At 35.7% G+C, this 25,658-nt stretch overlaps 1 protein-coding gene across 7 annotated transcripts in view; it reads right to left on the reverse strand.

The window, feature by feature from the left end:
• Positions 1–523: 523 nt before the first annotated feature.
• LOC106666611 (L-asparaginase 1) overlaps positions 524–25,658 on the reverse strand; it is a 42,388-nt gene continuing 17,253 nt past the window's right edge. For 5 of the 7 annotated variants that reach the window (XM_024230106.1, XM_014393907.2, XM_024230107.1 and 2 more), the window contains exons 2-14: positions 23,094–23,276; positions 12,340–12,460; positions 12,165–12,276; positions 11,919–12,044; positions 11,648–11,858; positions 11,464–11,576; positions 11,222–11,407; positions 11,035–11,148; positions 8,590–8,796; positions 8,412–8,536; positions 8,225–8,341; positions 8,061–8,160; positions 524–925 (exon numbers count right to left, since the gene is read on the reverse strand). In XM_024230106.1, coding sequence (XP_024085874.1) covers positions 764–925; positions 8,061–8,160; positions 8,225–8,341; positions 8,412–8,536; positions 8,590–8,796; positions 11,035–11,148; positions 11,222–11,407; positions 11,464–11,576; positions 11,648–11,858; positions 11,919–12,044; positions 12,165–12,276; positions 12,340–12,460; positions 23,094–23,256 — 1,857 coding nt within the window. In that variant the 5' untranslated portion in view covers positions 23,257–23,276 and the 3' untranslated portion in view covers positions 524–763. Of the gene's footprint in view, positions 926–8,060; positions 8,161–8,224; positions 8,342–8,411; positions 8,537–8,589; positions 8,797–11,034; positions 11,149–11,221; positions 11,408–11,463; positions 11,577–11,647; positions 11,859–11,918; positions 12,045–12,164; positions 12,277–12,339; positions 12,461–13,315; positions 13,389–23,093; positions 23,277–23,535; positions 23,945–25,658 lie in introns of those variants that run through there. The other 2 variants (XM_014393909.2, XM_014393910.2) reach the window with 2 other exon arrangements.

A 25,658-nucleotide genomic window follows, 5' to 3' on the forward strand; every position in this document is an offset into this window, starting at 1 on the left:
GACAGTGGGGATCGCATAGCACAGAGTAGGGTAGCGTTGCGTGGCATTGGGCAGATGTGCACGGGGGTATACAATCTTATGGAAAATTGGACTTTGGATTTGCGTCAGGTAGCATCGCATAGCGTTGTATCGGGTGTGTTCCCGGCTTAAAGGACAACACAGGCCACCACTGGCTTAAATAAGGGGGAAATGGGTTAATCTAGTAATTCAACTTTTTGTCCTGAGAAAAAATTATTCCCCACATTTAACTTAATAAAAAAGTACAAAAAGAAAGAAACATTAAACAAAACATAGGAAAGAGGCACCAAACCTAGCGAACAACCAAATAATAAAAATTGAACAAAATATCTACACTAAACACACTAAAAAAACGCTATCAAAAAATTATGATGATTTTTTTTAATTATTAAGTAGAAGCACCTAGCGAACTTTGTCGTATGAATAGTTACTCACTCTGTATAAAAAATAATTAAACTAATAACACACATAAAGTTTTCTCGTTAAATAAAACTTTACAGCAAAGTACAACTTATATTGAAACATTTATTAAACAATTGTTAAAATGTTCATGTTGACTTAATAATTAAACATGTAACTTTTATACAGGAGGGCTTTTTGACCGAACTCTTGACTGTGATTCACATACTGCCAATATATAATATAGGCAATATATAATTGAAATATCTTTATTATCAACTCTCAAAAGTTCTAAAGTACAGATATTTTCTTCTTTTAAAAAGATTTCTAATCTTGATGACAAAAATTACGCTATCGAGTTAAAACTCGTTAGAAACGTTGTTATCTCTTTGTAAGACAGGGCTTCTGCGATGTCGTAAGCTGTGAATCCGAGTGGATCTTTTTTTAGTGTGTCCACTCCTTTTTCAACTAAGTAGCGAATGACTTCCAATTGATTGTGTTGAGCCGCCTGAAACAAAGAGAAAAACAGTAATATAAAGAAGAAATAATAAATGTGGGTGGCGTTATAATCAGAACATAATGTCGGATTTTCATCTTATACGACTTTCGGTAACAATAAAAAGTCATTGGTTAAACTTGAACCCAAAATAAATTAGTTCTCTTTTATTAATCTCCTCATGTCGAACCAATCCAATAACCACAGGTGGTCACTATAATTCAATGCTAACAAACGATTTCTCGTAGACATGCCAAAAGTGCTTTTCCTTATCGTCTCCGTATGGTGACCACCTGTGGTTATCCACTAAGCGTAACCATTGTTTCAATAATGGTCTCCAGGGCAATAAGCTGGCAGCAGCTCAGTATATAGTATTAATTCAGACCCTTCGACGAAGTCTCAACTCTCACTAATCAAGCAGCACTAGCTACAGGAGGAGCACGGGTATTCGCAGTATCATCGTATTCCTGCTGCACGAGTCACTTCGCTCGCTACCGATCATCAACATCAGTCTAGGGACTCCAACCATCGGCTCCATCCATGAACTGGCCCTTTTAGGTCACTTAAGGATGAAGAACAATCAGGTTTGTGGTCAGTCGGTCAACACCCCGACGTGATTATGTTCCTGCAAACAACTTTAGTCGCTGCAGGTACTCCGTTGTAAATAACACACTTCACACACAAGTGGGCTATTGTTTAGACAGTCTCCACCATCGGGTTAGCTCAAAATTTTATTAGGTGTTTCAACTACTTCGACAATGTTTTCTTATTGCAAAAAGCAGCCAATGAACGTGCAACACTCCTCTTCATAAGAGTTATGAATAAACTGTACCTCGTTGTGGTCTGAATGAAAAAAACAAATTCATCAGGATAATACAATCTTAAAGATGTATATAAATTGACATAATTAAGTTTTTGGTAAATAGTTTCAAATTTCTTGAAGATAGACTCAGTCCCAACATTGCCAAAGACTGGAACACTATTCTACGAGGGCTTGACCTGCTTGAAACAGACACGTCGTCATCAGCATAGGAAGCCGCTAAGACGAGCGACAAGAGACAGTCTTCTTAATCGCTCGGCTCATCGCACACTCGACACCTCCCCGAGGCCAATAGGTTCAAACAAAACTCCAATCACTAAACTCTATTAATTTCTCTTTTATCTCTTAACTATCTTCAGATAGTTAAGCAGCCAGTCAGCAACTTTAATTACCAACTCAAGGACAGCTCTAAATTGCAAGACAAGTCGGATATGCAAAACAGTCACTCTCCACTGGGTTTCTTGAAAGGGAGAATTCGAGGGAAATGAACAACCGGAAGCTCAAGCAATAAAGTGCATACATGAATTACTTAAATCTACAGAGCGGGGGGGACGAATAGCTTGGAGGGCGAAACATGGTTAGACTCCCCAAATTGTACATTTATTCATATCTCATTAATTATGTTTATTTGTAAACAATTTTACTGCACTGTATAGCACTTTTATTCTTACTGTTGGCAAAATTTCAGAGTTTCATAAGATTGTTTTCTTTGAAGAAGGAAAACAGTTGACGACGACAAATTTAAACCTTCATTCGAAAACAGCGTAACACACTTGAGAGACGTTCACCCTATGATAGAAAGCATAGTTTTTGATTTTTCAGTAACTTCCATAAAATAGGTATCAAGAAACTTCACTAGAATTAACCGGTACTACTCTGTGGCAACAGGCACTATAGAACTGTTCACTGTTTAATGAATGTTTTATCGTTATATGTGCAAATTGAAATCATAAAACCAATTCCCAAACCTCAAAAACCCCAGCAGCCCTATCAGTTGCGGCTTACTTGGCAAAATCCAATTTTCAAAAAACCCTCCTGATACAACAAAATCCCATCCTTGAAAGCTCCAATTTCATCCATTCGTGCTCAGGTGAAACCGCTTTACCATTCAACAATGCCACAGAGTAGTAGACATCCCAATCACCCTTGAATAGAAGGAATGCTAAGGGTGCTTTCTTAGACTTGAGACGCCTTCGATGGAATGTTCCCGATGCTCTGCAAACTCAAGAGCATCCTTTCTGCCCGTACTTTCAAATCGGAACTCAAATCGGAACATCCACCAACCACTATGCCAAAATGGATGTTGCAAGGCAGCATCTTCCCAGCAACCAATGTCGTCCGCTATTTGGGACTTTAATCAACAAAAGTATTTACTTGGAATCCCCGCGCTCAACAGGAAAAAATAGAATTGGACACATGATAAAAACTACACAAAAGACCTCATATACTACAGTCAATCTGGACATACAAAATCGAACTGTGTAATTCAACCAAAGAATCCAGTCACTCCTGTCCAAAATCATTCGAACCATTACTCAAGCTCCCTACTTCGTATCCAATCTTACTATGACGGACCTTCAAATCCCATTTGTCCTCGAAACCGTTAGACGTCTAAGCAGACACCACGGAGTCTCTGGACTCCCTGGACCCTCATCCAAACCACTAGTAACATATTTCATCCCGAACCCTTCCCGACAACCCCTGCCAAAAGCCAACCTAAAAGCACCTAGTCTAAGCTTAAACCATAACCTCCTCCATACCTATTATACTAGGTATCACCCTTACCCAGAGGCTCCGTTGGAGAAGGCGTATAGCAACATGCTACATATACGGCTAAGGCGCTACTGGTAATTTGCCAAGGAAATGAACTACTCTGGACCTTCATCCACAACCCTTCCTAACAATCCTCTAAGACGTCTAAAGAACCAATAGCCTCGTGATTTCCTTCGTTGTGTTGTTATAGGAGGGTATTTAATGTATGGCTCTACTATGTAATTTTTATAAGCGCTCTAGCATTGCTGTATCGTAATCGAACATTAATCTGTAGTGTATGTGGCGAATATGCTTTCGGTAACAATTTGTAGACCAGAGGCGATTCGCCAAGTTAAAAACATCGATTTTTCTTTCTCTGTAAATCTATAAACCCTCCGAAAATCCGATGGCGACCAAATTGAGGTTTTAATAAACCACAAACCAACGGCACACGGTTCGAGAGATTGCAGGGAATCCCGTCATGTCACAGGCAAATTTAATTTCACATTAACAGAAACATTGATTTACACATTCGGGAATTTTAGCGACCGCATTTCTGTAGTGTTTTGCTCTCAAAACGTCAAAAATACACATACAGCTTTTCTTAAAATATTATTTAATTGAGTATTAAAATAAGATCCTACAGAAATTCATTGTTTGGTAAGGATTTTCTCAAAAGACAAATATTCCCAGGACAGAAACACTGAATTGTGATTAATACAAATTTAACCCCTCCGATTATAATTAATTACAGGTGGATAAGAACAATTTTCAATTTCTGTTCAACCTCAGCACGAATCTGGTGATACATCACAAGAATATCTGCGCAGATAGCTACCGAATGTGCCTAAGCGTTAAAATCGCTTTAGTCAGGTTGAATTTTGTCTTGAAGTCGTATGATTAAGTTGGATGTACTTTTTCATAAATGCTAAGTACAAGGTTAGCTGAATTTCATGATAGGCTTTTTTCTAAGGCAAAAAAAAATCGGCAAGGTAAGATGTATGGTATAAAACACATAGATCCAAACATATCGACATATGTGATTGCCGAGTGGTCACAAACTTTCACACATATGCGAATAACCTTCAATTTTTCATTTGCCCGTATAGGGCTGTTTGTGAAGTCGTCCCTCCTAGTCCACTGGAAGGGATTGATAGACACCCTGGAGATTTTTGATCGGCGGTCCTATACCCGCTCCCAGATGCACCAAACCTTCTGGAGTTGATGGATATTGGAATGGAATATGGTAATCCAACAAATGGAACTTGGATTTTGGAATCCAACATAACAATGGAATAAAGTAAAAACTGGTAAACTGCCACATCTTCTCTCAAAGGTCGACATTACCTCCTCAAAGGCCTCCAGCAGCTACTCTTCCGTGGCCTATTGGTCTACAAGGGTTGAAAATGTACAAAGAGCTGATACTTTTCTACAACCAGTTCACGGACTTCTCTCTCTTCCTCTGACAGACTGGCATGTTAATTTTAACATGTACACACAAGTACATATATTTCTTCTCTTTTATATAAACAAGTTTTACCCTTATGTTTATGCTTCCTTCCATCCTATCAACTTTTAGTTTTACTTTATTTGTTCCAATTTGCCAACTTTACAAGTTACATTGTTTTATTTTCTAATTTTTAAAATCTTACGTAACATGGTCAATGCACCTTGGTACATAAGGAATAAGGACTTACATAGGGATCTTAAGATACCTGAAGTCACGGCGGAAAGACAAAGATATGCCGCCAAACACCAGGCTCGCCTCAGCCAGCACGAGAATATGGAAGCGACCAAACTCTTACATAACCGAAACATGGTCAGAAGATTAAAAAGAACAAAGCCATATGATTTTGTGTAGTTAAAAATGAATAGTGAAATGTAAATCTTATTGCACCAATGGGTTTATAAGAATGTAAACATTTATTTATTCTATAATATTATTGTAAAATTAATGGTTGGTCTAATAAAACCAGTTTTAATAAATAAATTTAATTTTAAAAAAATTCTAATTTTAGAGGATTCAAAAATTATGGGTAGTATGTTGTGGAGAACGCTTTCCAACGCACGGACATCTGCTCTTTTACATTTTTCTTCTTTTAAACAATATTTCTCCTTGTTTACATCAAGTTTTGTTTTAGTTTAATAATTAGAGCAACTTTTATAGGTGAAATAAGGCTAAGAGGCTAAGTTAATAATCTCCCCTGAAAATTGCCATTCTTTAATGCTAATTAAGTTAAATTTTTTTTACTCCCCATACTCAAATTTACTCCACCAAAAGTCAGAATAGATAGTAAAAAATATTCTCCCACTGAGTGTGATTGCAAAAGTGAATTGGAGCCTAAGCACTAAAGCCCTATCGAAGGTATATAAAACAACATGACTGCCTATAGCAAGTGGAGCATGGGCGATGAAAATGAAAAGCCAAGCGAGAAATATTCTTGAACAGAGCCAAAGGATAGCCTAACGAAGATGCACAAAGGCCTATTAGGACAATATTCTCACATTGCTTATGCTCAACCCATAGACATTGTCCTTCAAAGAGTTGCTCTTAAACAAATAAAAAACAGGAAACAACTGAAATTGGCAGAAGTTGAGGATCATAAACTGGACAAGCTCAAAAGTGCTAAAAAAAATAATTTTTGCAATTTATGGATAAGTGGATAGACGCAAGATATAAACAAGATGGAAAAGCAGCAACAAGGGTTGGCTGACTCTCAAATTCTTCCCTAAAATTGAAGATAGGGTTAAAATTGGCAATTAGCTGTGTCCTGATCACTATCCTAACGGGCCACAGAAATTTCAATGCAATCTTTTTAAGTTCAAAAGAGCAAATGGAATTTTCATATACTTATCAATAAAAAAAAGGGCTAAACTAAAGTCTTGATCCCAAAAACTGGCCACCTAACTTGAACAAATTGACAAACAAAAAAATTGTTTCACAGCTTATAAATAGTTAGCGCGAGTATCAAGTACAATTTTTAGGTATTCATTTATTTATTATAGCATTTATTTATTTATTTATCTATTGATTGATTGGTCTACTTAGTTTTGTATGAAATGTTTTTATCACTGAAGTATTCATGCAATTAGTCCTGTTCACATCTATTGCGTTTTTTATTTATTGAAATTATTGTAATTCACAGATCACAAGCACAGCTAGCTTCAATCCGGGCTAGTGTTCTCTACATTATTGAAAGGGGGCACTAGCAAGAGGAGTCTCATTAGAGTCGTACCTACTTAGCTAGAGCACTAGCTAAGAGTACCTACTTGGATGTAAGAGTTTTAAATTAAAAAATCCTAGACTTCCTCTAGCCTTGCCTTTCACCAGGTAAGACATGAGGAAGGACAACAAAATTTTAGTAAATTGGCAAGGTCCACTGGTATAGGGTCTCCCTAAGGAACTGCAAGGTGGTGGATGGGGGAAAAGTAGAGAGGCTTGTTGCTCACCCAAACAAAACAGCAATTTGGCCAAGAATCCAGCAAGACCTTCCACAAGGCCATGTAGGACATCTACAGCCACACTGAACAAAACCTGAGTATCCCCTGCCGGTTCAGCAGGCTTCAATACCCAATTTTAATCCATTTATTTTAATTTCTTAAATTCTGTATGAATCGTGAATAAGTAGAATTTCATACAAAATTGAATTAGTATGCTGGCCCTTGGTGTCCATTGCTTGGTCCATAAATGCCCAACTCATAAGATCAATCGGGAGGGCATGGGTGGGATGAACGTTATTTCACATTAGATTCACTAATTTCGTGGTCTGCTTGACCAATTAATATATTACAATTAATTAAGGTTTTTAGTTGAGATAAAAAAGTCAATGGCACGAGCGAGATTCGAACCCACGATCTTCGGCTTGATACGCCGCTGCTCTACCACTTGATTGAATTTTCCCTCCTTTTTGCCATTTTTCAAATATCGTGTAATCGGATAGGATTTTCGACGACAAATGAAACGGCCATGGAGAGCTTGGTGAAGTATACTTCATTTTAAATCATTAAATTCACTAATTTCGTGGTCCGCTTGACCAATTAATATCATAACCAAGCGGACCACGAAATTAGTGAATTTAATGATTTAAAATGAAGTATACTTCACTAAAGCTCTCCGTGGCCATTTCATTTGTCGTCGAGAATCCAATCCGATTATACGAAATTTGAAAAAATGGCAAAAAGGAGGGAAAATTCAAAAGGTGCGGTTGAGATGGGAAGTTGGTGTCCGAGTACGATAGCTCAAGTGGTAGAGTAGCGGCGTATCAAGCCGAAGATCGTGGGTTCGAATCCCGCTCGTGCCATTGACTTTTTTATCTCAACTAAAAACCTTAATTAATTGTTATTTCACATCTTCAACATGGTAGAGTGTAACATTAAACAAGTCAGCTTGAATTGTTCACCTAAATTCACTCACTAAATTACATACTTATTCACAATTCATGCAGAATTATTTTCATTACCAGCGTTTTCTTCTTTGTTTTTTCAACATTTGGCATAGCCATGAACATTTTATTTTACAAAATTTGATAAAATATTTATATAATAAAACATTGAGAAATTAATACAGATGCATACCTCGTGCAATGGTGTTCTTCCATTTTTATTCAAGCAGTCTAATTTCGCACCTGCTGTATTGTACAGTCTCAATTTTTTCAATTGCCCGTAACTAGCGGCTCTATAATATCAGTATAATTTGTAAATGTTCTTAAAAAATAATTTATAATATAAAAGCAATAAACCTGCATATGTAATCTCCCAAGTTCTGCATTTGCAAATGAGCTCCGTTGGCGCACAAAATTTCTACGACATCTTCATGTTCATGTCTAACTGCATCCAACAAAGGTGTATGACCATATCTAAAAAAGAAATCCTGACTCAATAAATTCAAATACAAATATATGTATAATCAGGAGAATAAAAACATACATATCCTTTTTATAGACACTTGAGCCATTTAATAACAGATATGTTACTATGTGTACACTACCGATTGATGCAGCAATATGCAGTGGTGTCCTAAGATCTGAATTTGTAGCATTAAAATCAGCTCCCTGAAACATCTTCTATTGATTAACAATGTTTGCAATCAGCTTTAATTACTTACACTCTCTTTGAGCTGCTGAAGGCCAGCAAGATTTTGTTTTATTATTGCATGAGATAATAAACTGTTAAATATTATCTTTTGTATTTCTTTGACTTCCCTATTATCTGTAGACCGTAATGAGTATGCTATAGCTTTCACCAGTCCATGTTCCTCATAGTTTGTTGGCATTTTTGAAGTAAGCTCACCCCGTATGCTGTTTTCCATTACCTACAAAAACTGTACTTTACTGAAAAAAGACTTTATCTTCATATCCTAATTAATAAATTACAAAGATTTATATTTCATTATGGTTCACTTATCTTTATTTTACAAAATTTGGTAAAATGTTTATATGTTAAAACATTGAGAAATTGAGACAGAAGGGTCTGTCTTCACTCGCGAATCTGTTGAGCTACTCAAAAGCGTTTCGGTATTGTGACTTCGAGTGAAGACAAACCCAGTAATTGACCCAACGCCAGTTCAGAATTAATTGCAATGTTTACAATTTAAAATAGTGAAATTGCAGACTTTATTTGGGGTAAAGATTAAATTTAGTAAATTCACTATTTTTCATAGTCCGCTTGACCAATTAATAACATTCAATTAATTAAGGTTTAAGTTGAGATAAAAAAGTCAGATAAAAAATTCAAAAGGTGGGGTTGAGATGGGAGGTTAGTGCCTGAGGGGATCGAAGTCACGATAGCTCAAGTGGTAGAGTAGCGGCGTATCAAGCCGAAGGTCGTGGATTCGAATCCTGCTCGGGACACTGACTTTTTTATCTCAACTTAAAACGTGTGTGGTGATTAGTATCTGACCAAACAAACAGTAGCAATCAGTAAAAAAGAGTACAAGGAAAAAATTGACAAAATTATCACAGACACAAACACACACAGCATAAACAAATCAGACCCTACTCCTACTCTCATTAAACAGACAAACAAAATTCTCCAAGAAACACTTCACTAACACAAAAATTACACCAATTAAAACTCAGTGCCTCCAACAGAATTTTAAACAGGCATTTTAAAAAAATTGTACACACATCAAAAAGATGCATACAACGTCCACTTCGACAAAATCAACAACAAACACATCAAAAAATTAAATAACTTAATCAACAAACAAACATCTGTTAACACAAATAAATGGTTCCTAAACCTAACCAAAACTATCATTCCTCCAGAAATCCAGAACTTCCTATCACTTGGTCCCAAACAATCCATTCCTTACAACAAAACAGATTTTCCAATAGCTAAATTAATCCAAAAATCCACAAAAACAGAAGAAGAAAAAGACATAACACGATCAAAATGCATTAACACAATAACAAATCACTTACAACACCTCACTACAAATCAACACAACCTATCTCAACAAACATATACCGAAACCAAAAATTTTCTCAAAAATAATCCTGACGTACTCATTCTTTCGGCTGATAAGACCAAACAAACAGTAGCAATCAGTAAAAAAGAGTACAAGGAAAAAATTGAGAAAATTAACACAGAAACAAACACATACAGCATAATCAATTCAGACCCTACTCCTACTCTCATCAAATAGACAAACAAAATTCTCCAAGAAACACTTTTCGACTTCAAAAATCCAAAAGTATTACACACAGAACAAAACAAACATAAACGTAATTTCTTAGAAATGGTTTATATCAACAGAGATAAACACAGCATCAATTACAGAACAGATACATGTAAACTCAGTCGCAGCTACGCCAATATCATTAATCAAATTCAATACAGATAACATACCTATATCATCACATTACATTCCACACATCAAATATTTTTCACATAGTCTAATTTCCCAACAATTTAGCTTTCCTTTTCCTATTTTATCCCTTTCTAAATAATCCTGAAAGGATAATCTGACCGAACCATTACCAAAACTTTTTTTTCCCTTCATCGGCTCTTTTCACCTCAAAGAAGCCAACACCATATACAAAAATGTCTTTTCTATACCAACATCCTTCCCCACCCCTTCAAAATCCAACGTATACATATAAACACAAAATTGCAAAATTTCACTAGCACTCTCGACACGACACGCAAGAATGGCACAATTACACAGAAGACAAACACTTTGAGTGAGTAGAAATACTTTGATTGAATATATAAAAAATATATTTTGCATTGTATAAATTCACTTTTCCACATCCTAAATGTATTTGTTAATTGTAAACAATGTTTGTAAATCCTAGGCCCTGAAGATGATCTCAATAAAGATCAAAATGTTGGCCGCATCTCATGATTTCTAAATAAATATCAACTTAAAACCTTAATTAATTGAATTAAATTTAGTTTGAACCGTGACATGACAACTGTGCCTACATAACATTCAAGCTTTTTCTTATATTTTGTTATTATTAAACCTATTAAAATCATATTAAATAGCCAATTGAACGGCATATTTTATGAATGACAGTTTTATGCTGTCCAACAACATACTCACAGCTTTTTTAGTGTCCAGATCCCACTCTGGTTTGGAGAGGACATAAGCCAATTTGGTGAGAGCCGCCTCTGGTGTCATGTCACGACCAGATATCACACCAGCTTTGGCAAGTTGCTTAAAGGGAAATATATTTAGTTTCATTTAAATTTGCATGATAAACGTATGACAAAGAGTTTTTAACTTTTACCTTTCCAGTTTCATAGTCATCAGTCACTGCTCCGTGAGAGCATTGTGTGCAGTTTACTATGATAACCCCTCGTGAAGCAGCGGCTTGTAATTCCCCTAACAGGTCTGCTCGTACAGAAGGCATGTTTCCAGATCCATACGATTGTATGACCACTCCTTCTACCGGAGGATACAGTGCAGCTTTAACCTACATAAATAATTGTTATAAGAACAGTCATGTAAATTTGTGCAGGTATGACTTACAACAAGTGTAGAAATACTTGGAAATATCCTTATCAGTCCAACATTTTGATTCAATGATGTGTGCACTTTGAAATTGCCTAAAGCACTCGGCATTAGTACAATCCTCTCATTTACTATGAATTTAAACATGTTAAATAAATTTAAAACTTGTTTTTGTAATATAAATAAATTTTAGTTTTTTTACCATCGACAGTTGTTCCCACAGTGGCAATAGGAGGCAAATTGTAGGATTCGAATGCATTAAACGTATGGGAACTTATTTTAGTTGTTCTGTTTCCTCGAAACAGTTTGTGCCCAAAGAATATGGTAACTTCTGGGATTATGTAACGACCAGCTAATAAAAGCGAAGAAACAAAATTATCCCGTCCATCACTCACCGGGTAGAATATGGGAACCTAAATAAAAAAGCAAATTGTTAACAGTCAACGTAGAGAAAGAGTGGCGATTTAGCAGACCTGCGATCCAGTTAAAATGACGGTCTTTCCCAAGTTTTCGAGCATAAAAGACAAAGCTGATGCAGTGTATACCAGAGTGTCTGTTCCATGTAGAATTACAAAACCATCATATTTTTGATAGTTATCCTGGAAAATTTAAGAAAAAGATTGTATAAACAACATTTAATCCTTTTTCTCTCTTTAATTTTGAAATATTTTAAATGTTATCGTACCATTGTTATAAATCATTCTTGATCTTATACTTACATATATGTCCTTAGCGATATGTGTCCAATCGTCCATAGACATGTTGCAAGAATCGAGAAGCACGTCGTACTCTAGGATTTCATAGCCAACACGATTCATACCGTCTACATATCTGTATAACGTGTCAAAAAATTATTAAAAACTTGATTTGAAAGTCAGTTAAACCGCTGCTTACGGTAAAACAAGAAGTTCAGGATTCTGCTTTAGCACTGGTGATTTGGCAGCAAACTCTGCATCATGCATCGTTGGATTGTTCTGGATTGTTTTTTTAAATCTATTTTTTGCTGGCACCAAACCTAGTTGGATGAAAATTAGTTAGAATTTACTCTGATAAGAGTTATTAATTAATCATTTATAAGTTGATCTGATGAATTCTGAATCTGATAGTTCTGACAATTACTTCACCAGTGGATCCGGGTTTTGCACATCTTTATAGGAATGTATTAACTTGGAATTTGGTCATTACTGATCATCCTTGTCTGTCTATTCACTGTTGACCTATCAGATTTCAGGATGTTGCCATCTTCAGTGTTGGGTCTTTATAACTTAGTAATAATAATTTCTTAATAATAGGTTAGCCATGGTTGATTTGAAAAAATACTAAATTGTGAGATTTCTTTTGCAGGGCTGGATTAAGTTGATGATGCTTGAATACTCTAGTGTAAGATGAAATATGTTTGGTACCACTCTCAAGTGTCACCATGTATGTCCATCCAAGATTCTTTAAGAGAGCAGTAATTGATGATAATTTTTGGATAATAGGTTTACTCTCAATTAAAAATGGTTTTAAAGATCATTGGACCTGCATGAATATGTAGATTGGTATCTATATATTCCCATGGATGGTTTGGGGAAAAAACTTGTAGTGTTTCCTTCATGGGGTTACTTCTCTTAGAGAAAAACAAGCAAATATAGAGAGATTGTCCGGCCGTCGTGCAGTCTCACCACTTACACGAGTACAGAGAGACATGATAAGCATAGAGGAGTCCTATCTGGGCATGTACCACGGAATGATTTATCTTTAAATAATAAAAGAAAGAATGGTATTGGAATGGCATATGCAGATTTAAAGGGCAGTCACTACAAGGACATTTCTTATATATATACTGTATATATACTGTACTTATATATATATATCATCAACAACAAACCTCATCTTCTCCATACATCTTGCTAGAAATAAGAGGAAACACCTTGGTGAGGCTGATATGGATAAATACAGATCTAGAAGGAAGCATAAAAGCAGATGCATTAGCAAAAGAGACGAAAGTTTGAAGAAAGAAACAGCATATACTGCAAATCAGAGAACAAAAAGAAAATTCTATGGGACAATACAACCATGCATACAAAAAAAAATTTAACTCTTTTTGTAGGAAATTTATAGATTTAACAATATGATGGTGAGTGGCATGGATTTGGCAGGAATTTGTCAGACCATGAGCGCAGGGGGAGAGGAGCCAGCCATTGTTGTAACTTTCAATATTTAGGATTGTTGGTTGATTGGTTTAGGGTTGTGTTAGAAGGTCACGAGTCCACTGCCTTTAGGTCATGGAGGATTGTTAGGATGGTTTCTTGAAGGAAGAGCTTGAGCTAGTGGATTGGTATGGAACAAGAGCTTGGAGTGGAAGTTGTGGAATAGTATTCAGATCATGTCCATCACGATTGGGATTTCTAGGTCTTTGTGAATGTTTTGGTTAGTGACATATAAGAAAATAAGGAGGGTGTGACGGAGGAATTTTGATTGAAAGGATTGGATTCTTTGGATGTTGGATGGCTTTGTTGAACCCCCACAGCTCGACTCCGTCAGTCCTAATTGGTATAATTCATGTCTTGTATATTGTTGATTTATTTTGTGTACACAAAATACATTGTGGATTTAGGTCCAAGTGTCTGATTGTCTAAATCTTCAGTTGAATTCTTGTCTATTTTTATGTGGGTGTTCCGTGTAAGTCTGCTGTCCAAGTAAACCCCAAGGTTGCAGATTTGATTGGATGGAGGGATTACATTACCGCATAAGTGCACTGGCATGCAGATATTTCTTCTACGTGTGAACATCAAGTGCCAGCTCTTTTGTTCATTTAGCTTGATGGCACCAGTTAATAATGAGGATTAGGTGCTCATGGGTTGCTTTTGCTACAAGGATAGTACTCCCTTCGGGTAAGCCTTGATGGGCTTGATATCTGAAAATTCAGAGCACTTGAACTAGTGATCCGACAGGAAGGACTTCAAGGATACAGTAGGTGTGCAGAAGGATACTTTTTAATTTGAAAAACAAACCAGAGTACCACATTTTGTTAAATGCTTTTAAGACATCTGACAAACTGCTGACCAATAACGCATACATTCTCAGGCAGAGGATATTGTGTCGTTTACTCATAACACGTGGTGGACAGCAGAATGGAGGGGTCTAAAACCAAATTGATGAATGGGGATGGTGTTATGGGTGTTGAATATGGGGATTAATCTTTTGAGGAGGAAACGTTCCAAATTTTTAGCTGCATCTGGATACACTGGGGAATTTGTTTGGTTTGGGAATTAGAGTTATTAGAGAATTTTATTAGGTTTCGTGGTCCGCTTGACCAAATAAATTCTTTTCAATTAATTAAGGTTTTGGTTGAGATAAAAAAAATGGCAAAAAGGAGGGAAAATTCGAAAGGTGGGGTTGAGATGGGAAGTTGGTGTCCGAGTGGATCAAGGTCACGATAGCTCAAGTGGTAGAGGAGCTGCATATTTAGCCGAAGTCGTGGGTTCGAATCCCGCTTGTGACACTGACTTTTTTATCTCAACCAAAACCTTAATTAATTGAAAAGTTATTAGAGAATGTTTCCACTGGATGGAGAAGTGTTTTGGGCAGATTATAGCATAGATGTGCCCCGGGGATTTTGTAACTAGGAGGCGGAAAATTCTGAACTTCCAAACGATGGATAGGATTGGGAGTAATTCGGCGATTAGATCTGAGTGCTGGGCTACTTTCAGATCTGGATGAGGAGTGAAAACCGTTGAAGGTTGCTCGGAAAGGACACAAAAAAAGTACAAACAAAAAGGAACTTATAAGTCAGAAAATTGCTGTTTAAACACGGCCTTGTCGGATTTTTGAGTGCCCAGCCCTGATGGACAGCACAGAAGCCGGCGTTACACGAGGAAAGGTCCTGGCTACCCACAAATCCATCAATTTAACAATAAAATTCTCCAATAACTTTATTACAATCAGGTGGCGGTGTGAAATAAATAATTAGTGAAGGCTAATCTTAAATAAATAAAGTCAAGTAAAAAGTAATAATAATCTTGATGTGATTTATGTCAGCCTTAATATTCTAATTTTAGATTTTAAAAAATATTAGTGATAAGGGTTTCTTTCAAATTTGCCTAATCCCTTGATCTTTCTTATGTAATAATAATAAAACATTATATAATAATAAAAAAGTGAATAATTCATCGCCTACAAAATTGATGATTCCTCCATTATCAGTAACAGGAACAAATTTTCTCGATTGTTTAATAAAAGTAAGAAATTACGAAGCGTTGTGCTCTATATCAGTGAAAATCATGAGAGGGTTATCGTTGAAACAAAAATACCAATTATCTTAGAAAATACAAATGATTACGGGGTGGTGCCCTTCGAAAATTCGGAACGAGCACTGCCAAGTAAAGAAGTTAATTTCTATCTAACCGGTCTTAGTAAATATTATGATACTGCAATTAGAATCGTTCACATAAGTAGAGAGGAAAAGAGTGCAATACTTAACTTAATAAAAAATTACCTCGATATTTTCCATAGGGACGGTCAACCCTTAACTTTTCAATGCTAGAAGTATCAGCCACTTTTTCACTCACAAACACTCTGGATCAAGGTATGGTCTTGACGACAAAGCAAAGACAGTTGTCACTGCGAAACTTTCGACCTATTTTAAGGTGATCATCAGGGCAAAACAATCTTAAAAATGTCTACACATTGATATATTTAAGTGTTTTTACAATCGTTCTCAAATTTCCTTGAAAACCTACTCAGTCCTACATTGACTGTATATACTGTTATAACATTAAAAGAAAATTTGAGATCCTTCATTGCTTTACTGTTGTACCAGTATATACTTGGAATTGTTAGGACTGAGTCGGTCTTGAAGTGTTGTATATACTGTTACAATACTTGAAATTGTTAGGACTGAGTCGGTCTTGAAGTGTTGTATATACTGTTACAATACTTGAAATTGTTAGGACTGAGTATTAGACTTCCAGGAATTTTAAGATCGCCTGTAAAAAACTTAAATATGTCAATCTATAGACATATTTAAGATTGTGTTGCCCTGATGATGACCTTAAAGGTCGAATGCCTTGATCCAGAGTGTCTTTATTTATTTACATATGCGTCAATTGTTGCGCTTAAGTAAATTTAATAGCATTTTGCCGAGAAAAAAATGAACGCAAAAATACACATAAAACAGAAAATAGAGGAACTACTCATTAGTAGTCACTCCTATATATTATCATTAATCACTTTCACTGTTTTTCACTTTCACTTAGAGGTCATGAGGCCACTGCCGCTTCAGACGTCGGGGAGGATTATTTGGAAGAGTGCGGGATGAAACGTTCCTGACATGAGGGGCTTGTGTGACTGGATAATTGTTTGTGAAACTTCTTGCAACGGTTTTTCTCTACTTCAAGGAAATATTGAACATTAACGTCATTGTGAATGGTAAGATTAGATACATAGAAAGGAGCACTGACAATGGTTCGAGGAATTTTGGATTGTAGGGGTTGGATACGTTGGAGGTTGGAACATTATGTTGTACCCCAATGTTCGATGTCGTATGTCCCGAAGGATCTGAAAATAGTTACATAAATGAGTCGTTTATTTTGTAAAGATAGTTTTGATAATTTATCCAGCAACCTTTTAAGAAGTCTGAATCGTCTGTTTAGCTATTGTCTTTTAAGACGCGTATAAGAGTTACATGTAAGTCGTTTGTCAATGTATAGCCCAAGGTAGCCGACTACATTAGCCGGTGGGAGAGGGATACTATTGTTGTATATGGGAGCAGTGGTTATTCTCCGAAGGGTGAAAGTGGCATGTTGACATTTTTGTATGTTTATTGTCATCTTCCACAAATTGAACCACTGCTCAAGGGATGTGACTTTGCCCGTGCAAGTGGTTTGCAGGTTTTTGAGTAGATGATGGGTACTAAGTTATTTCTTTGGTGTACCCCTGTATCTGTGCGACGGTCAACTGAGAGAGAGAGAGGGCCCACTGATGACGAAAGTATCTGTCGGTTAGGTATGATTATGGTATCTGCAGTTAAGACCGGCAGAACAGCTTTCTCTCCAATACTTGCCGGATTATTAACAACAATGAGACGTCTATAAAGGATACTTGGTTCAGGATATAAAGCAGTGGTCGAGGCCACTTGTACAGTTTGTCATGTGATGTTGATGATGATTATGATGATGGTGAAAATGGAATCCTAAGAAGCAGGGTTTTGAATTTCCCAAAAACTGAAGCCCTCTTGATAGTAGGTCATCGACTTTCGTCATTATTGCAATTCTTTTCTCATTATCCTTTACCCTCATTTTCCTTTGTGCTCACGCACCTAAAATATCAGATTATTTTCATGTAATTGCTTTTCTAGGTTTTGTAGACTTTTCGCTGGCTATTTCGGATGTGTACTTTTTACGTGATAATACTTGTTTGAGTACTTTTTTTAAGATTGTCTCTGGTCTTTTTTTTTTTTTTTTTGTCCTTGTTCACTTTCGGTTATTTATTATTATAATATTTGTATTATTCTATAGTAATAATATAGTATATAGTAATATATTATGTAGTAATAATAGTATTATTGTTATATTTGTCGGTTATTTATTAACTGAAGCTGCATTAATTTTGATTCCAACGACAGACAAATAAATCTGAACATGATATAATTTGTGAATTTGTTGGCAAAAAAAATCACTATTGCAGTAGCACGACTGAAAAAAATTGTTAATATCGTTGTGGAATTTGGTCCTCCAAATTTTCGATTAGTGTTAAATCAAACATCTTCAATTTAACGATTGGACAACATGGATCGAGGGGTCAATTTACGTTAACGAAGACCAATTGTTACCTAATACAATATCCGACCTGCAATTTGCGCCTATATCAAATTATACCGCTATAAAAATGTATTAACAATTAAAACCTCGCACTTTCTTTTGCATACATATGTACTTTAACTCAGTATTTGATGTGTAAGTAATTGGCTTAAAAGTCGGCTTATTTGTTTGAGACCCTCTTCAGTTTATTTATTTATGCATACGCGGGCATTTTATTACAATAATTACACAAACAAACAAACATAGAAACATTTCAAACATAAAAAAACAGTTAAATATTAAATATTAACGATAATAAAATAATTAAAAATAAAATATAATTTAGAAACCAGAATTTGAATAGAAAAATAATATTTGGATTTTGACTAGTAAATAAAAACTATTAAAAATAAGATTAATTAATTATTTATTCATATATACATATATGCAGACATACATATATACACTCAATATACATGCGTATAAGTTAAGCGTGTAAATCATGAAAAAGTTTAAAAAACGAAATCTTTATTTCAAATCTGCACTAATATTTGAGAAAACCTGTCAGCGATGACATGAAGAGACTCCACAGCCAAATGCAATTATCAATAAACAGTAGAATGGTATTGTCCAATGCGCTTATTGACGATGAAATATAAGGTGTCTGGATGACTGGAGAGTAATGATTGAGGCTTAGCTCACGAAGTTCCACATTTTTAATGTTGATCGGGTTGTTGATGATTGTTTAGTGCAAGTTCAATGTTGTTGCCAATATTTGAGCGACCCGAAGTCTCGGACGGGTAGTACATTTCTTTATTCCGGTAGATCTCCCGACTGTTGTTAATATTAAGTTGATTCCTTTTAATGGCTGTATTGTGGTTCGTTCGTGTCGAATTATGGCTAAAAGTTTCTTTACTGGGAATACAGCTAAAATGGGGCGTCGATGGCAGCAACGGTTTAGGCGTTGACACGGCGCTCATCACTGAAAGGTAAAGGTCCCGAGTTCGAATCCTGCTGCCCTGAATTCGAACCCGACTTACTTACAAATTCACTAATTTCGTGGTCCGCTTGACCAATTAATATATCACAATTAATTAAGGTTTTTTAGTTGAGAAAAAAAAATCAATGGCACGAGCGGGATTCGAACCCACGATCTTCGGCTAGATACGCCGCTGCTCTACCACTTGAGCTATCGTGACCTCTATCCACTCGGACACGTAACTTCCCATCTCAAACCCACCTTTTGAATTTTTCCTCCTTTTTGCCATTTTTCAAATGTCGTGTAATCGGGAAAATTCAAAAGGTGGGGTTGAAATGGGAAGTTACGTGTCCGAGTGGATCGAGGTCACGATAGCTCAAGTGGTAGAGCAGCGGCATATCTAGCCGAAGATCGTGGGTTCGAATCCCGCTCGTGCCATTGACTTTTTTTTCTCATCTAAAAAACCTTAATTAATTGTGATATACTTACAAATGTTTTTTTTTTTTTCAAAAACACCGGCACCCCGAGGGTTGATATGACCTCTGCTGTTGCGAACCCTCGTAAAAAAAACAACAGCTAAATATGAGATGATATCCAAGTTAGTCGATTTTCAGATACAATGAGTTCTGTGTATTTACAATGTGACAAATCGCCAGAGTGAAGTATTGCTTTCTTGCACAAGTTGTTGATTGGAACAAATGAGTATAGTATGCAGGGCCGCTGGATTCGAACCGGGGACCTTTACCTTACAGTGATGAGCGCCGTTTCAACGCCCAAACCGTTGCGGCCACCGACGCCCCCTCATAATCATTATTGTTAACGGATTCTTTAAAACAGACACTATTTCCATTAAACAAACTTCTTTTATTTCTAAATCCTTTTTTTATTTTCTATATAAAACCGTTGTACTGATTATATGAAACTATTATTTAGTGTGATTAATTAATCTTAAACTCTTTACAATGTTTCTATTTTACTACCATTATCGGTTACATAATCGTGATTTTTACTATCAAATTATTTTTAGAGTGAAAAAGTTCTGATATACAAATATAAAATACATCTAAATAATCTAATTGGCTAAACAACTCACTTGATTTAAAATAATGGATAATCGTGTGCTGTGAAATTTCGAACTTTGCAAACCCAAATTCACTGGAATTATTCGAACATCATTTGTGCGATCAACTATGTTCGGCTGTTTGGTGCCCAGAAGAGGAGAAGAACCTGGATTGTTATGATTTTATGGACATCCTTTAGTTCCTTGGCCACTTAAACTTTGAGAAACGTATGTTTCTATGGTTTTGTTGTGATTTGGGATGATTTCGGCAGTTTTTAAATCTTTGTTTATAGATTGTTTCTTCAGAAAGTTTAAATTTCTAACGGAAAACACGAAGTTCTTTTTACCAAGAAGACAAAATTCAATTATCCAGATAAGACTTAAATTTAAAATGACCGATAAATTTTCCTTCTATAGGCATATTTGTGGATACTTATATTATCTCGTATACGTAGGTATTGTATTTTGTGTACTTATTACGTGTTTTATTTTGTTCGTTCGACATCAACCTAAAAAGCTCTAATTTTCCTTGCCTACCTTTTTCATTTCCTGTCCTTAGAACAACATACTTCCAATCCCAATGGAAATTTTCCCTCATCCGAATGATTCCAAAGCCTAAAAAACACCTCACTTTCCATCATCCTACCGCCCAATCAGTCTGTTGCCTATAATGGTCTAAAAAATACGAGAAATACTCCTGCTTAAACGCATTCTCCCCAACCTTCATACTTAAACCTTATCCCTGACCACCAGTTGGGATCAGACGTTCTCATTCCACTGTTCAGCAGTGCCATCGCGTTGTAGACATCATGGCTACTGCTCTTGAGCAAAAGGATTGCTGCTTCCTAGATGCGAAACAAGCCTTCGATCCGGTATGGAACGCGGAGCTTTTTGGTAAGAGAGTCCTCCCTATTAGCTACTACCTGATCCTAAAATCCTACCTATTCGAAAGATAATTTCAAGTCGTCAGTGGCCAGTCACTATCAGCTGGGTATCGCACAGAAGCAGGAGTACAACAAGGAAGTATCTTAGGATCCATCCTCTACACGTTATACATCGCAGACAGTCATTCTCTTCGAGAAACGATTCTTAATACCTATGATACCGCCATCCTTTGCTCTCATAAAAACCTTGTCATTTCAACCACAATAGTATCCCTCTCCCACCAGCTAATGTAGTCGGCTACTTATTCAGAAATCGATAAAGAAGATAAAGCGACGATAAATAAAATAAAAACGATAAAGAAAATGTTTTTTCTGAAACCTACATCACACCAGACCGCATCTCACGATTTCTGAATAAGTAGTCGGCTACCTTGGGTTATACAATGACAAACGACTAGTATGGAACCTTCACAAGAGACTCAAAAGACAAGAGCTAAACAGACGATTCAAACTTCTTAAAAGATTGCTGGATAAACGATCAAAACTGATTTTACAAAATAAACCACTCATTTATATAAAACTTTTGAGACCCATATGGACTTAAAGCATCGAACTTTGGGGTTCAACCGTTCCAACCTCCAACGCATCCAACCCCTACAATCCAAAATTCCCCAAACCATGCTCCTTTCTATGTATCTAATCTTACCATTCACAATGAATTTAATATACAATATGTCCATCAAGTAGTGAAAAACCGTTACAAGAAATTCTCAAACAGTCACACAAACCCTTATGTCAGAAACCTTTCATCCCGCGCTTTTTCTTTTCTTTCAGATCTAATGTTTGAAAATTGTTTTCGGCACTCTGGTTTTAATAGAATGAGTTCAGGAACTGTTGATATTGCTGATCAGTGTTAACAAATTTGATTTGGAGGAATTAGGAGCCTCTTCCTTATTTAAAAAAAACTTATTGTTGATTTCGAGTAGATAACGACATTTTTGCAAGTGATTTACCGTAGCACTTAGTTAAGAGTGTGCCATTATTTCCGGCAGTCAGGCAGCACGTAAGGCCTTAGCGTCATGCGAATTTAAGGCAAGATGCGTATGGAATTATAGAACATATAAGGGCTATCTCACAAGACTTACAAAGTAATTACTGGAGGGTAATCGCAAAAGAACCAGGATTCTGGTGGACTCTTGGCAGGGCGCTGCAGCAGACAGAAGAGATACCAGACCAGAAAAAAGAGGAGACGGCAGGACACGTTCTATGTTTCTGTGAGGTTCTAGGAAGTTCTATATAGATTCGTACAAGGAGAGGAAAACCCGCAAGCAAACTCCTACTCCGGAAGGAGCCGCTGGAAAGGCTATAGAGGTTGATTAACAACCTGAAGCTAGACAGTGAGTTGTAAAAATAGAAGAGCATAATAGATCTACTCAGGTCAAGATGCAGAAAGCTTTGTGGCCTCCTCTTTCCTATCCTTATTCCTACTTAAGAGTGTCCTTCGGTCTCGTTAAATTGTTTAACTGTGCTATTTTTGCCGTTAAGCTGGTAAATTAAATGATTCAATACGATATTTCATAACATACAAATTGAAAAATTTAAGTAATACTCGCGGAACAAAGCGTCAATGACAAAATGAGAAAATATTTTTTATTAAAAACCATAGACATTTGCATTATTTTATTAATTTGTGACAATTTCTCAAAAGTCTTCTTAAAGTCCTCTTACATTTAAGGAAAATATGTCTCAATGTAAATTTAAAATAAATTTTTACGAAAACAATGTATAATATTTTTGGAAATGCCATCATCAAGAGAAGGTCCACCTATACTTTCCTTCCAATAAAATAGATCAAGATTTCCTAGATTTATCTATGTAGATATATTGTTAAATTGTCTTTTCGTTTCGTCAGTTATTGTTCTGTGACATGTGATGTAAATTACCTTTGTTTTCGTCCCTGAGCATGCCGATGGTACCGCCGGTGTAGATGACAAGGACGACGGACAGGTCGTCCTCTTCGATGAAATTCACATCCTCGCTGAGAGCCGAACTGATCGAGAGGAGGGACGAGGTCCGTTCCATCACACGTTGGTTATCACCATTCATCGTCCTCCGTCGGAAAGGCACTGAAAAATTTCCAATCGCAAAATGACAAATCCAAACTGAAACTGTACTCGCGCGCGAGACTTTTCGGTCGTGAGACGCCGACCAAAACGTCCCCACTCCGCGAGTAGCAAACAGTTCGCAAGCTGCTTGATTCGATCGAGTTATTTTTTACTCAACCTGCGTCACATGGACGATGATGATGATTTCATTCACAACGCACTAATCAAAGTCTACTTATTTATGTCATTTTATCATTACTCCAGGGAATCATGTATTTACCTCCATGCAACTCTCTGCAATTAAGAAGCTTCAAGCCTTGAAATCTATATATTTTCAATATACTTTTTTTTCTAATTAGTCCATGGAAAAAATTTGAAGATATTGTGGTTTAACTATAAAAAAATGAAATTTTAAACCCCCTATGAATTGTACAATTTATGTAATTTAATAACTATTTCCATTGCCCAATGGTTGTTCCATTCTAATCTCCGATTTCAATTTTTGAAATACCAACGGTGAAAAATGATGTAAAATTCATAGGTTGTTTGTTCCTGAACAACAATGCCGGGTAATTTGCCACAGTCGTTAAAATGGCCTGGGACCTCAAATGCCACCCTGTGTACATACGTATTATTCATTAACATTTTTTCGAACCAAATTCACCCTTTTAACTTCAAATTAAACGTCTTTGTAATTGCAAACGTTTTTAATTTCAAATTAACAGTTTTTAATTTCAAATTAACCCTTTTGAATTTTTTTTTATTCATATTAACCCTTTTATACTTCAAATTTACCATGTTTAACTTTGGATAAACCTTTTTAATTTTAAATTAACCCATTTTAACTTAAAAATTAACAATGTTTAACTGTAAATTAACACATTTAACTTCAAATAAACGTTTTTTAACTACAACTTAACCTTTTTAATTTCCAATTTTTTTTAAACTTTAAATTAACGCTTCAAATTAACTGTTTTTAATCCAAATTAAACATTTTTTAACTTTTTTCAAACCCTTTTGAATTTCAAATTAACTATTTTTAAATTTCGTATTAACACTTTTGAACATCAAAATAACGTTTTTTACTTTCAAATTAACCATGTTAAACTAATATAAATTAGCCCGTTTTGACTGCAAATTAACCATGTTTAACTTTAAATTAACCTTTTTAATTTTAAATTATCCCTTTTCAACTTAAAAAATAACCGTGTTTAACTTTAAATTAACCTTTTTAATTTTAAATTATTCCTTTTCAACTTAAAAATTAACCATGTTTAACTTTAGCATAACATTTTTCACTTCAAATTAAACGTTTTTTATTCAAATTAACCCTGGATACTTCATTTTTTTAAATATCATATTAATCAGTTTTAAATTCAAAATCTTTAACTGTAAGTTAACCCTTTTTAACTTCTAATTAAAAGTTTTTTACCTTTTTCTAACCCTTTTGAATTTCAAATCGGTTTTTATTAAATTCATTTTTCATTCATTCAAATTTCAGATTAACCATGTTTCACTTTAAATAAATCCATTTTAATTTCAAACATTTTACAATCCGCTGACGAAACAAGGGTGTCATTTTTCCATCAAATACCATTTGTATTTGATGGCCAATCAATATGACCGACTTGAAATAGGAAATACAGCGAGTGTCTTAAAATTTGTGTACTCAATAATATCAGATCCAAATCATTTAATCGAAACCCCCATTTCCCCCTTCCTAACTTATATGCCCATCGGATTTAAAACTATTAATTTCAAATACAGCAAAAGGAGAATGGGAAAACCGCTTGGCTCGTAAAAACATATATGATAAATTGTGGCGGGTTACGAAAGACGTCGGTCCCTGGCCCAAGGAGAAAAGGTCGAAAAGGGAAAAAGCCATACTGACAAGAATACGCATAGCTCAAACACGAATCACTCACGGGCAACTTCTGGTCAGAAAGCGACCGCTTAGGTGGCCGTTATGCAAGAATAAATTGCAGATTTTCAGTTGTAAAACGCATACAAGGCCACGTTTATCGGCAATATTTGATATATCGTCAAACCAGTGAGTAGTCTTGGGACAAGGCACCCGCACAGATTACTATAGGGATTTTTAAATGTGTACAGTGTTTGTGTTGTTTTTTGTGTGTTTGTGTTTATGTTCATTTATTAGAATAAATGTAATTTATTAGCATGAAAGGGAGGGGTTGTTTATTGTACATTGTATTTATTCTAGGGTATATTAGGAATATCGAGTACTCTGGGGGAGTGAATATGACCAGATTTCTATGTTTGTGGCGATGTACATGTTATGTATTGTATGTTGTGTATCTATTCTTAAATTGACAACCTGAGGAACTAACAAGAGGCTAGCTTTTTAAAATAACGACGTAATATACAAGTAAAAGCAGAGAGTCA

This window comes from Cimex lectularius, unplaced genomic scaffold, assembly GCF_000648675.2.
Source record: "Cimex lectularius strain Harlan isolate CLEC.00 unplaced genomic scaffold, Clec_2.1 scaffold56, whole genome shotgun sequence".
NCBI lineage: Eukaryota > Metazoa > Arthropoda > Insecta > Hemiptera > Cimicidae > Cimex > Cimex lectularius.